At 35.3% G+C, this 12,834-nt stretch overlaps 1 protein-coding gene across 1 annotated transcript; it reads right to left on the bottom strand.

Annotated features, from left to right (window-relative positions):
- Window positions 1–7,387: 7,387 nt before the first annotated feature.
- LOC103432654 (uncharacterized) lies at window positions 7,388–9,781 on the bottom strand. Its single transcript, XM_008370861.4, has one exon. It carries the CDS (start codon window positions 9,071–9,073, stop codon window positions 7,724–7,726), a length of 1,350 nt encoding a protein of 449 aa, XP_008369083.2. The 5' UTR covers window positions 9,074–9,781; the 3' UTR covers window positions 7,388–7,723.
- Window positions 9,782–12,834: the final 3,053 nt, after the last annotated feature.

The raw sequence follows: 12,834 nt of genomic DNA, 5'->3' as shown, positions 1-12,834 counted from the left end.
GCCTCGCCGTAAGCATCACTCCTAACCCATTATTCATGTACTGAGGAGCGAGCCCTTATTTTATAAAAAGGACTCCCTCACCTTCATTAGAGAGCATCGCTGCCAGTTGAGTAACCGCCTTGCCGCCAGCATCACTCCTAACCCATTATTCATGTACTGAGGAGTGAGCCCTTATTTTATAAAAGGGACTCCCTCACCTTCATTAGATAGCATCGCCGCCAGCTGAGCAACCGCCTCACCGCGAGCATCACTCCTAACCCATCACTTATGTATTGAGGAGCGAGCCCTTATTCTATAAAAGGGACTCCCTCACCTTCAACGCCACAAGCCGAGCCAACCAAGGCAACATAAGCCACAAGCCGAGCAGTCTCGCAACAGCTTCAAAGCTTCATTTGCAAAGCTTCACCTACAAAGCTTCAGTGCATGGTATACAAATACAACCTCCGAACAACCACCATTTCGGCCCATACATGGATTCAATTTGAAGTCTCCAGCCAACAGACTTTATTGACTGAAGACTTGGGGGACTACATTGTGTACCATATATTGGGCCTCATGAAAAATACTTGGGGGACTTAGCCCATCATTTATGTACTGAGGAACGAGCCCTTATTCTATAAAAGGGATTCCCTCACTTTCATTAGAGAGCACCCATTATTCATGTACTGAATAGCGAGTCCTTATATTATAAAAGGGACTCCCTCACCTTCATTAGAGAGTATCGCCGCTAGTTGAGCAACCGCGTCGCCGCAAACAGCACTCCTAACCCATTATTCATGTACTGAGGAGCGAGCCCTTATTTTATAAAAAGGACTCCCTCACCTTCATTAGAGAGCATCGCTGCCAGTTGAGCAACCACCTTGCCGCCAGTATCACTCCTAACCCATTATTCATGTACTGAGGAGTGAGCCCTTATTTTATAAAAGGGACTCCCTCACCTTCATTAGAGAGCATCGCTGCCAGCTGAGCAACCGCCTCGCCGCGAGCATCACTCCTAACCCATCACTTATGTATTGAGGAGCGAGCCCTTATTATATAAAAGGGACTCCCTCACCTTCAACGCCACAAGCCGAGCCAACCAAGGCAACATAAGCCACAAGCCGAGCAGTCTCGCAACATGTGCTACTTCTAGTTGAGCATCATTTCACATTGAGCACCGCCTCATATCGAGTATTCAGTTCTAGACGACATCTAGTTACTTCGGCCCACACATGGACTGAATTTCAAGTCTCCAGCCAAAAGACTCTCTTGACTGAAGACTTAGGGGACTACTGTTTGTACCGTACTTAGGACCTCCGTATTTAGACCTCGTATAAATACTCAGGGGACTCAAATGTAATTATGTAAAAAAGAAAAGGGCAAATATGTAATAATTGAGGAGCCCTTATTCTATAAAAGGACTCCTCACTCTCCTCATTAAGAAAGGCCAATTCTTAGGCTATGGGAAGAGCTCTTTTACCCCTCAGAAGCTCTCTCAGCCTCAGAGGCTTCACTCTCCTATTCAGAGGCTCTCTCTCCCTCACAATCCTCTCATAAACAGAGAAATACAATACCAGTGTGGACGTAGGCCAAACATTGGGGTGAACCACGATACATCTTGTGTTCTTTACTTTCTTGTAGATTCACGGTCGGATTTACGTTGTTCCAAGACCCCTCCGGTTTTGTGCATCAACAAAGCTCAAATAGTTCATATATGTTTTACTCACATTACCATTGTAGTCCCCGTAGTTTTAATTTGGTCAAATTAATACATAAGTTTGCTTCCGTTATCTAATATATCATTCCATTGTTAAAATCAGAGGCTTATATGTCAAGATGATCATTATGTTTGATTATTATTTATTTGTTGCACGTTATCTTTTTGGCCAATTGGCATTTTACTTTTAAATATAGTAGGCATCCTAGCACACATTGGTGTAGACCCCCTTTCTATGTAGACCCGATCCTACATAAGATAGCAACGTACTTTTGGCCCCTAAATATAACGGTGTGCCAAAGCAGATACATCAGTGGGAAAATTTCAAATAAAATTGGAGGTTCGAAACTTTTACTAGCTTCCCACCAACCCTTTGAGGTTGAATTTAATCTTATAGATGTTTTTGTTTCACCTTTTACAATACTATAAGTTTTTCTAACTTTAATTTTATAGTTTTCAAATGATAACCACTTTTGCAATTTTGTGAAATGTTTATGCATTTTCTCTTCGACATAATTGACCAAATTAGTTAATGGAGTCACTCACAATAAGTTAGCAATAATGTGGCTCAAATTTGTCTGTGGCAAGAGTCGAATCTAAGACCTTTCACTTACAAGTAAAGATGACTATCACTAAACTGTAGTACTAAGTGGCAACACAACGACTAAATCAGCTAGTAGAGTTAAACAGTATGGGGGAATCTCTTGTCCACCCACTTGTGATTATTAACGTTTGTACAATCATTATAATCGAAACTTTTCGTTCTTTTATTATTATCTAAAAATCATAAAAGTCATTCAATTTAGAGATCATTTAGTCATTTATGTGTGTCGAATATAAACAATTTCGTAACAACTACCATTCTCATGACAATGTTTGGACTACACCAGTTGGTTACTATTAGGAGGTTATTCCTTAATATTACAAAAATTATTGTGAGTTGGTTAACCCTAATGAAAGTTCAATGTATAAAGTACTACATTAACAGCGGAACATGTTCATTTTCAGGATGTAGATATTAAAAATGAAAAATCTCAAATCATAACTTAATACAACATAAAATTTATTTCTACATATAAATAACCCAAAGTTGAGATGAAATTTCTGTATTATATATTAGAGGTTTTACAGTATAACATAAGCAGCATTTTGATATTTAAGCCTAAAATAAAAAGGGAAGGAAGGAATTCACAATCGAGATTCGTGGTTGTAAAAAATAGACAATAATCGAAATTTATGTGGATGTACCTTAAAGACAACTAAAAAGAGTTCATTTCACCTTAGGTCTATTTTTTTATTTTGTCAAAGAATAAATATTATTAGATACGAATTAAAATGTTTACATCAGAAGCTAGAGAATTGAACAACTACTCCGGTTCAAAGCAATCCCACATTTGATAGCCTCCCACATGCACGACATAAGATGCCACCTGATGTGTAGCCCATTACAGGCACGGGGAGTGAAAAAAAGCTCAACCGAACTTAATTGCTACTTTAGATGCTGAATATCTCTCAAAGAATACCTTCAATGGCGGCATCCAGTTGCAATACTCCATTTAACATGTCCACCATAACCTTCAAATATGTTTCCAATTGAACTATCCCAAAGCCTTTCTCCACACAAGCCAACAAAGCCGTCCTCATCGCCTCCATCTCTGCCATCAAACTAGACTCACATAGAATGTTTCCCGCACCTCCAGTTCCTTTGAAAATACCAGCAAAATCTCTGGCAACCCATCCAAAGCCAAGCCCCATCACAATTTAATTTAATTGTAAGGTAGGAGTAACCGAAATTGAAGGAAAGATGAGAGAAAATCGGTTATGGTGGTTTGGACATGTGAAACGAAGGCCTACTGCCGCTCTAGTTAGAAGATGCGATTACGGGACAGAGGTTCAAGGTCGAAGGGGTATAGGAAGACCTAGGAAGACTTGGGAAGAGACTATAAGAAAAGACTTAGAATACTTAGATCTAACAGAAGACGTGATACAGAATTGAGCGCGATGATGTTTTAGAATTCATATAGCCGACCCCACTTGGTGGAAAAATGCTTTGTTGTTGTTGTTCATTTGAATTGTTATATTTTGCTTAAGTACAAGCATGGAGATATTAACGAGAGAGGATCCTCGTCGGATCCTCGTCGGATCCTCTTTCTGAGGATCCCAGAGATCCTTAAATCACATTTGTTCATCGTACATCGTGCGATCAGAAATCAAAGTTTTTTTTATTTAAAATTGAATATAAACAGTACTTCACGAAAACTGGCCGCTCGATGTACGATAAACGGATGTGATTTAAGGATCTCCGAAATCTTCACAAAAAGGAACCGGTGAGGGTCCTCACTCTATATTTACGTATGAAATGTAACGGAGGGCAACGTATGGAAGTATATGCATATTAATGATAATTTAATGGAGGGCAACGTATGGACGATCCTCATGGAAAAAACATAGTTATGCTTGGTTGCTAAAAAAAAGTAGCTACTGAAGCTGAAATGAAATCACAAATTAACAAGTGTAAAGATCATAGTTTTCAATTTTAATTATTCAGACATGTGTCTATTTATAATTAATTTTTTAACAGCACTTGCTACTCTTCTTCGAAACATGATTAAAAATAAAAAATATGTTGGGGGTATCCATCATCTATGGGTTTTGTTGTATAATAGGCATTAATATTTTAACAAACAATATTATGTACATTAATGGTAAGGGCAAGCAAAGCCTTACAATGAGCTAGTACTTTTTTAAGGAAAACTAATGAAAAATGCTTCAAATCTTTACATTTTAATCAAAAACCACCCACTAACTTTATTTTAATAATAAGGAAAAAAGACTTAAAAAAAAAAAAAAAAAAAAAAAAAAAAACCTTAACAAAGCCACTTGCTCAAACAGTCAATTTTTTTCTCCTACCTTTTGTCCCATCGTCAGCTACATCATTAGTTTTTTTTTTTTTTTTTTTTTTCATAGAATAAGAAAAATACTTCGAATTGAATTACATTCTCCTGTTTTATTTTTGTGGTGTTGTTTTCTAATAGTAGTTATGATGACAAAAAACTTTTCAATGTGCCTAGAACACGAGATGATACACTCCATATAGGTTGCGAGAATCTTATGTTAAAAACCACACTTATATAATAACACGTGGTATACCATTTGTGTTATGGGCACAAGGAAAAATTTCTCCAAGATGACACCCAAGCTCAAGAAATTGGATGGAGAGCTATATTTATTATTGTAGGTATATGAAAAAAATGAGGAAATTTTAATTTGGTAATTGAAAATAGCTTTTTAAATATAATTAATGAGAACAAAATCTTCACAAGGATTTGATGTAAAGAGTCACTTCTGGGTTCATCGTTTTCGACGCAATGTGTGCTTTTACAGGACCAAAAAGGCTCTAAATTTCAAACTTTATGAAACTGAACCAAGAATTAAACACTATTTATAAAAGTTCACCAATAAGTAGACACTATTAATGAAACTAGACCAATAAATTGACACTATTTATGAAACAGGACTAATAAGTATACATTATTTATGAAACGAAAACAAGAATTAGGCATTATTTCCAAAATTAAACCAATAGGTGGAAATTATCTATGAAACTGTACAATACACTATTTATGAAACTGGAGTAAAAACTAAACAATATTTATGAAATATGACCAATAACTAGGCACTATTTATGAAAGTTGACCAATAATTAAACACTATTTATGAAATTGAACAAAGAAAAAGATACTATTAATGAAACTGTACCATATACTATTATTTATGAAACTGGACCCAATAAATAGGCATTATTTATGAAACATGATCAAGAACTAGACACTACTCATGAAAGTGGACAAAAAACTAGGCACTATTTATGAAATTGGACCAATAAATAGTATAGTACCGTTTAATTTCATAAATAATGTAGTTTCATAAATAGTTTCATAAACAGTGTACAGGTCATGCGCACGCATTAGATTTTGTTTTTTTTTAAATTGTGTCTTTTTCATCAAAAATTAAGTTTTTTTTGTCCTTTTTATTAAAATTTAAGGGTTTTTCATTAAATTTTGATTCTTTTTCATTAAATAAAGTTATAGCATGATAACTTAGCCCAAGTTCTTTTCATTAAAGTTCTTATTTTTTTATTTTTGAAAAAAAAACGATATTATGTATAACCTCATAATGAGCTAACAATAATGTAATTCAAATTTGCATTTGACGAGAATCGAACAAAAAAGACCTCTTATCTATAAATGAATAGAAACACCATTAAACTGTATTATTAAGTGGCATCAATCTTTTAATTTTAAAATAAAAAATAAAAGGACACGAAAAGAACAAAAGAACTGCAAAGACACGCACATGAAAGATATTTGATTCGTATGAAAGAGATTGCGGCGGCTAACTATACCCCGAATCTCGCCACCAATCACTCCTAGACGTGATATATAATATTCAACAAAATAATTGAAAAATAAAAAGAAATTTGAAAGAGTAATATGAAATTAAAGGGTAGGGAGATTAATAAAGCAAGCAAGTAGACAAAGCTCTCAATTATCAGGCAGGACCGTATGTGAGATTTCGAAGGCCTGTGTAAAATTTATAAAATGACTCTTTCTTAAGATAGTTTTAAAAAAAGTAGAACAATATATTAATGTTAGAAAATAATCACTTAAATCAAAACAAACTTTAACACTCATTGATTACAAGTTTACAAATATCATTAATTATAATTAAAAAAACTGCAAACATAATCTTCATTAAATAATCAAAAGTAGTTCAATTTTAAACAACCAAAAATAAAAAGAAAACTTTAAGATTCTAACTTTAAAATTTCACTTGAATATATAATATTATTATATAATAAAGTTGAAAAACTATCGTTTTTTGGGATGTTATTATTGACAATCAGAATATCTCATTGTACTCCATATATTTATATTGAATAATGTTAGAAAGACTAAATTTGTAGACAAAATTTTATAAATTAAACATATGAGTCGATGATTAGATTATTGGATTATTACTTAAACGTTAATATACATGCTCATTTCCTATTAGAGACATTATTTAATTTATAAATTTAATCATCCTAGCATTATCCTTTTATATTAAAAAAAAAAAACTCTTATAAAGAATGCAATGAGATTTTAAATGCTAACAAGAGTCATTTTGTAAATATAGAACATTATTACATAATAATAGATGGCAAAATTTTGGAACCCTTTAAAATTTGAAGCCTGTGCGGATCCTTTTCTACCTAGTCCGGCATCCGGACCATTGAAATTTGATCTAACGTTTACAAACAGAGAATCTTTTTAAAAGTGATAATAACTGTAGCCGTTAGATCAAATTCTAATAGTGCGGATTCCGAACTAGATGAATTTGGTGAAAAGACATCTGAAGAGGATCCCTTTCCGTGCAACTACACATTTCGCTCATCTCCAACGCCCCCTCTATTCTCAGGCCATTTGGTGCGGTGCAGTGCTAATACGAGTACATTTTGCTTCTTGGATTCAGATATATTTAATTATATGTATTATTTATTAAATATTTTCTACCTATCTGCTTGATCATCGATATTCCGGAGATCTATTCCAGGTTAGAACTTCGCTCCCTAAGCATCAACAAGCATGAAAAAAAAACAATAAAGAACGGTTGAGATTTAACTAAACCGCTCATTTGTGAAAAAGGATGTTCGGGAAAGAATCATGCATGCATTCAGGTTGCAGCTAATTACAACAGTGGTCCAACTTGACCAAAGCCATGTATGAACACACAATTTAGTATTGGAGTCACAAAAAGACCCAAAATATATAAACGGCTCGTGTATAAAGTATGAACAGAAAAAAGAAAAAGAAAGAGGGAGTCTATTATTTACATATAATTAAAGAGAAAGAGCAAAGGGAAACAAAAAGTGTCCTCATAATTTAATTATGTTGGTGGTGGTCATGGTTAAAATGGAGGGAGGACAACCCACAGAGCAAGATTTGATGAATTTTAGTGTAATGATTTTGGTTGTTGAGAAAAAGCCTAATCTGAGGAGCAAATCCATGATTCCACCATACCTTCGCTTCGAGGAGTGGTAGTAGTAGCAGCAGCAGTAGTAGATGAAGGTACACTGCCGGCATGAAGTACAATATTCGACGAAGGACCAGCAGCCGAGTAGTTGAGTTTCCCATTGCCGTAATTGCCATTGATAGAACTCATTAGTCTTTGATGATCAACGATATTGTTGCTGTTGTCAATGTTCTTGTTGGACCCTGTTTTGTCAGTACCCCAGCTTGGACCATTACCAGTGTCGTGCCTGGAAAGCGCGGCGTCCGAGGAAGATACGATGTTGTTGGAAAGCGCATTAACATTAACCTGCTGCTGCTGCGGATGAGTCAAACCAAAATGTTGATGAGGAGGACCCCCCAAAGAGCCTGCTTGATGATGATGAGGTGGTGAAGTAACGGACATTAATGGGTATTTAGGACTTTGTTGTTGGGACTGAAAAAGGGATTGGAAATTGAGAACTTGTGAAGAAGATGATGATGATGAAGGGTTTTGGTTTTGCACATTGAGGAGATTGTGATTTGTGGAGGATGAATTAATAGGATCAAGCAATGAAGATGGTGGTTGGTGCGTCACTTTTTGCGCAAAAGGCCTCAAAAGGTATGGAGGAGGAGCGTCCAAACCCAGACCCCCTCCTCCTCCTCCGCCTCCTGCTGATCTCATCAATGAAGAGGCAGCAGCAGCACTGCCAAAAAGGTCCAATCTGCTCCTCGCGAAAGGTGAGGAAGAAGAAAATGGAGGAGCAGGGATACCTGTAAATTCCTGAACCATGGCTCTGAAATTTGTGGTGTCCGTTGTCAGCACCGTCGTTGGTGCTCGCCTCGACGCTCTCGACCTCTTTTTCGGATTCCGCACAACACCGTTGTTGTGGGTTTGGTTGTTGGGAGCTGAAAAAGAGGCGGAAACGTTTTGATTGTCTTGTGGAATCTGAAGCGCCGCAAAAGTAGACGACACGCCTCCTCCTCCGGCGGCGGCTGCGCCGCCTCTGCTTTGTCCTAATTGGTTAATACAGGGACTGGTCAATAAGGGTTGGCTGAGACCGGCTAGATCGGTGGGATTGGGATCGGATCTTAAGGTTTTGGACCACATCATGTCGAAATTGAGGAGCGGATTTGGGTTGGTGAGCCTGGATGATAACGGATCGAACATGTTTGATAGAGGGTCCATTTGTTGGTGGTGGTGATGGTGATGTGGTGGTGGGTTAGACATGGGACCGAGTTGACTCGGTGGGTTACTGAGCACGGCGGAGATTGACTCGGCGCGCGAATCGTACTCGTCATCGCCGCCGCTGGAGGATTGCATACTCCCACTGTTGCCAGAATCCATGCGAGAGAAAGAGAGAGAGAAATGGAAAGACGAACCGGAGGGACAAAGATATGAAGGAGTAGAGAGATATTTGGTTACTTAAAATACAAACTCATTTAAGAAGAGCAAGCTACCAAACAAACAAGGTACAGAGAGAGAGAGAGAGAGAGAGAGGTGAACTAAGCTGTTGAGAAAGTACCACTACAAGCGTACAAGAAGCCATATGGATGCATGCCTGCTGGAATTAATGAAAGCCGAACTGAGATCTGAAAGGAGAGGAGAGGACAAAGCTTGGTAGGTGGTTTGTCCTGGAGCTGCAAAAGGGTATGCCGTGTGCGTGCGTGAACAAGAGAATAATAAAGAACCCAAGGCCACGGATGCAGACACGGATCATGAAAATTGATGGTTGCAGAAAGAGACTGTTGCAGAAAGAACGGAAAGCTATTAGTGTTGTCGGAGATCCAATCCCTTCTTCTTCTTTTTACTATTTTTGGGTTAAAGGTCAATTAGGGTTTGAATATACAGAAGACGAGAGAGAAAGAGAGAGAGAGAGAGAGAGAGAGAGGAACAGGGGTTGTTCTCCAGCCTTTTCCCTTCCCCAAAAGAGAAGCTGCTTCTCTGTTCGAGGTTCCATTCAAAAGATCAAGGTGGGGCAGCCATAACCCATGTCTGAGAGAGAGAGAGAGAGAGAGAGAGAGAGAAGTGGTGGTTTTGATTCACAGTGTGAAACGAAGAAATGGAGATATGAGGTTTAGCAACATGTAAAGAATTATATAATATTTAATTAAGTTAAAATTAAATTAATTTAGTTTTTTTTTTTTGGATATTATGAGGTGGGCAAGCAACCGAATCAGGGATGATGGCTGTTGAATGGTACTATAAAAGGTTCGAGAACCACCATCACCACCGTCACTTTTAAAAAAAGAGAGTTTTAACCAAAAGTATGTGGTATTGTTCATTTTAACGAAAAATTACATTTTATACTAAAAAATCAATCATTGTATTATTCACTTTACCCTTTATTTTGTCATTATCGTTAAAACTCAAAGTTTTTAAACTTTTTTCATTAGTTTTCCTTTTAAAAAACCCATTGAAATATTAAAAATAAAAAATAAAAAGCCAAGCAAAATAAATAAAAGTCCAAAGCATTTGAGCTAATTATTGTTATGTCAAAACTCTTTATTTTTTAAATTTTAACAAACAATATTATTTACTTTAATAGAGAGAAAATATATGATTAGTCTCATAATGGATTAATAATAATATAATTCAAATTTATCATTGACAAAAATAAAATCTAACACCTCTCACTTATATATGAAGATGAATACTGCTAAATCATAATATAACATTTCTATTTAGAATATTAATCCCATGGTTAGGTTTAATTATGCCATGGTAAGTTAATAAACTACCTAGTTTCTTTGTTTTTTTTTTATCCAAAATTAAACCATGAGTCTATGATGAATAGATATTTGAAAATAAATATTTTAGAGTAGCAATGTTTGACTAGGTCAACAAATTGACATAAAATATCAGAAAAAATGATCTGGGGTTATTATTGAAGGGAGTGGATTGTCTACCCTCCTATTTCCATATTTGTCTCATTCTTTCCTGTTTTATGTAGTCACAGTTAAGTCACGTCAACATTTTATATTCATATTATTTTTTGTTTTATTATTTTTATAAAAAAATCAATATAAAATATTGACGTGGTTTAACCGTGACCATACAAACAGAACAAGATGAGAAGAGTATGGAAATGGGAGGGCAAACAATCCACCTTCTTATCGAAGAACCTCAGAGAATCTTTCAGTCTTTCTCTGCAGAAAATTTAGATGGAAATAGTGATGTATCTATCTAATCTACCTGCTGGAATCCTATTTGTACTTAGGTTAACAATTTAACACTACTTTTATACTCTTCCGCTTTCTATTTTCCGGAAAGGGATAATCCACCTAGTCTAGAATCCAGCGATTATAAATAGGGAGTTCTTTAAAAGTGATAATAACGGTAGCCGTTAGATCAAATTTTAATGATTCGAATTCCGGACTAGATGTCTTAGGAAGATTAGGAAGATTAGGTGGAAAGGAATCCGGGAATCCCTTTTCCTATTTTCCTTAATGCCAGAACACTGTTTGCAAGAAAGAAGAAAATAAATCAATCTATATCTTTGTTCGGATAGATCAGTTCAACAACATCTTAGGTTCGCTGCAACCATCAAAACTAATAAAGAACCAAGAAATGTTAAATCCCATATAGCGTCCACATGAAATAAGATATAACCATACTTAATTATAATTAAATATAACACAACTTGGGTTGTAGACATATAACGTTATTATCGTTCTTTCACGTCATATTATTATACTCCTTTATACATGTTTTTTCTCCTTGTGTTGTATTTGTTTTTAGAACAAAAGTGTGATAACGTATTTTTGTCATCAGTTTATGTCTATTTACAATATATTTTCGTCTGTCTTTATTTTCATTTTTAGCTAATGAGTCAGCCTATATTTGCATTATGGGGTAGGAAAACAAATTAGTTGTGAACTCATTATTTTTTAGATTCAAACATAACACCTCTCATTTATCAGTGAAGAGGAATACCAATAAACTAATGATTCCTTGTAATGTATTATATATGAGAAATTTTTATTTGGACTCATCTAATTTACCATTACACCCAATTGAACAATTTTATTCACCAAATTATCAAATTTACCTTTAATAAATAAGAAAATAAAAAGGAGAAATTAGGTTCACATCCTTCTTTTTGCTACTCCATTGATTAAAATTCTATTCATGTTCAATTTTTTATCAAGGTCCTTGGTAATAACATCATTAATTATTTGAATAATAAAATATTTTTATTTTAAAATATATTCCTTTAGTGTTAAAAATGTTACAATTAGTATATTTATATTTATGGCTAAATTTTTATCATATATTTTTATTTTTAGTTTGTACCAATTTTTTTTTCATTTTTAATTTGTACCCATATATTAGTTTCTTTTTGTGCCCATATTTTTTAAAGTTTTATTTGTGTTTGTACCCATGTGTATACCGTCACGTGACATTGTATATTTAATCAATGATAGAAAAATTACATATGGTATATTTATGTTTTATGCCTAAACTTTGTATCATATATTTATATTTTTAGTTTGTACCCACTTTTAATTTGCAACATTTTTTTAAATTTGTAGTATTTTCTTTTTAGTTTTATTTTGTACCCATGTATTAATTTCTTTTAGCGCCTATATTTTTTAAAAATTCATTTGTACTCATAATTTTTTAATCTTTTATATGTACCCTAATTTATTTATAATGTACCCATTCTTCTTTATTAATGTACCACTTTGTTATATGTGAAATGTACCAATTTTTTTAACACTATGGATACATTCTTTTAACTCCGCCGTGTAAGTTTATCTTACATTGCCGGTCCCAAGCCCGGATAAAGGAGGAGGGGGAGGGCGTCAGGTAGTCGACAGCCGGCACTCCATGATCACGTCGAATCCTTATGAAAATGAATCCAGAACGAAATCGCGCTAAAGCTAAGGCGTCACCCGTAAGTGGCGCGCTGTGTGGCCTGAGCACAGTGATAAGTGAGCAAGGGTCGCTGTATCTCCATCGGCACCCGGATACAGTGTTAAATGAGCAAGGGGGCTATAGAAACTTCTTTTCGAACGACTCCACTCAAAGTTGTTTGGGAGCATATGCTCCTATCAACTTTACACGGGACACACAAAAGAAGTACTTTGATAAGCTAGAGCAAG

Source organism: Malus domestica, chromosome 01 (genome assembly GCF_042453785.1).
Source record: "Malus domestica chromosome 01, GDT2T_hap1".
Taxonomy (NCBI): domain Eukaryota; kingdom Viridiplantae; phylum Streptophyta; class Magnoliopsida; order Rosales; family Rosaceae; genus Malus; species Malus domestica.
Note: the sequence above shows the minus strand (reverse complement) of the source record. Positions and strands in the feature narration are given on the sequence as shown.

Coding starts and splice junctions, on each gene's coding strand:
- LOC103432654 (XM_008370861.4), bottom strand. CDS start 9,073: ATGGATTCTGGCAACAGTGGGAGTATGCAATCCTCCAGCGGCGGCGAT.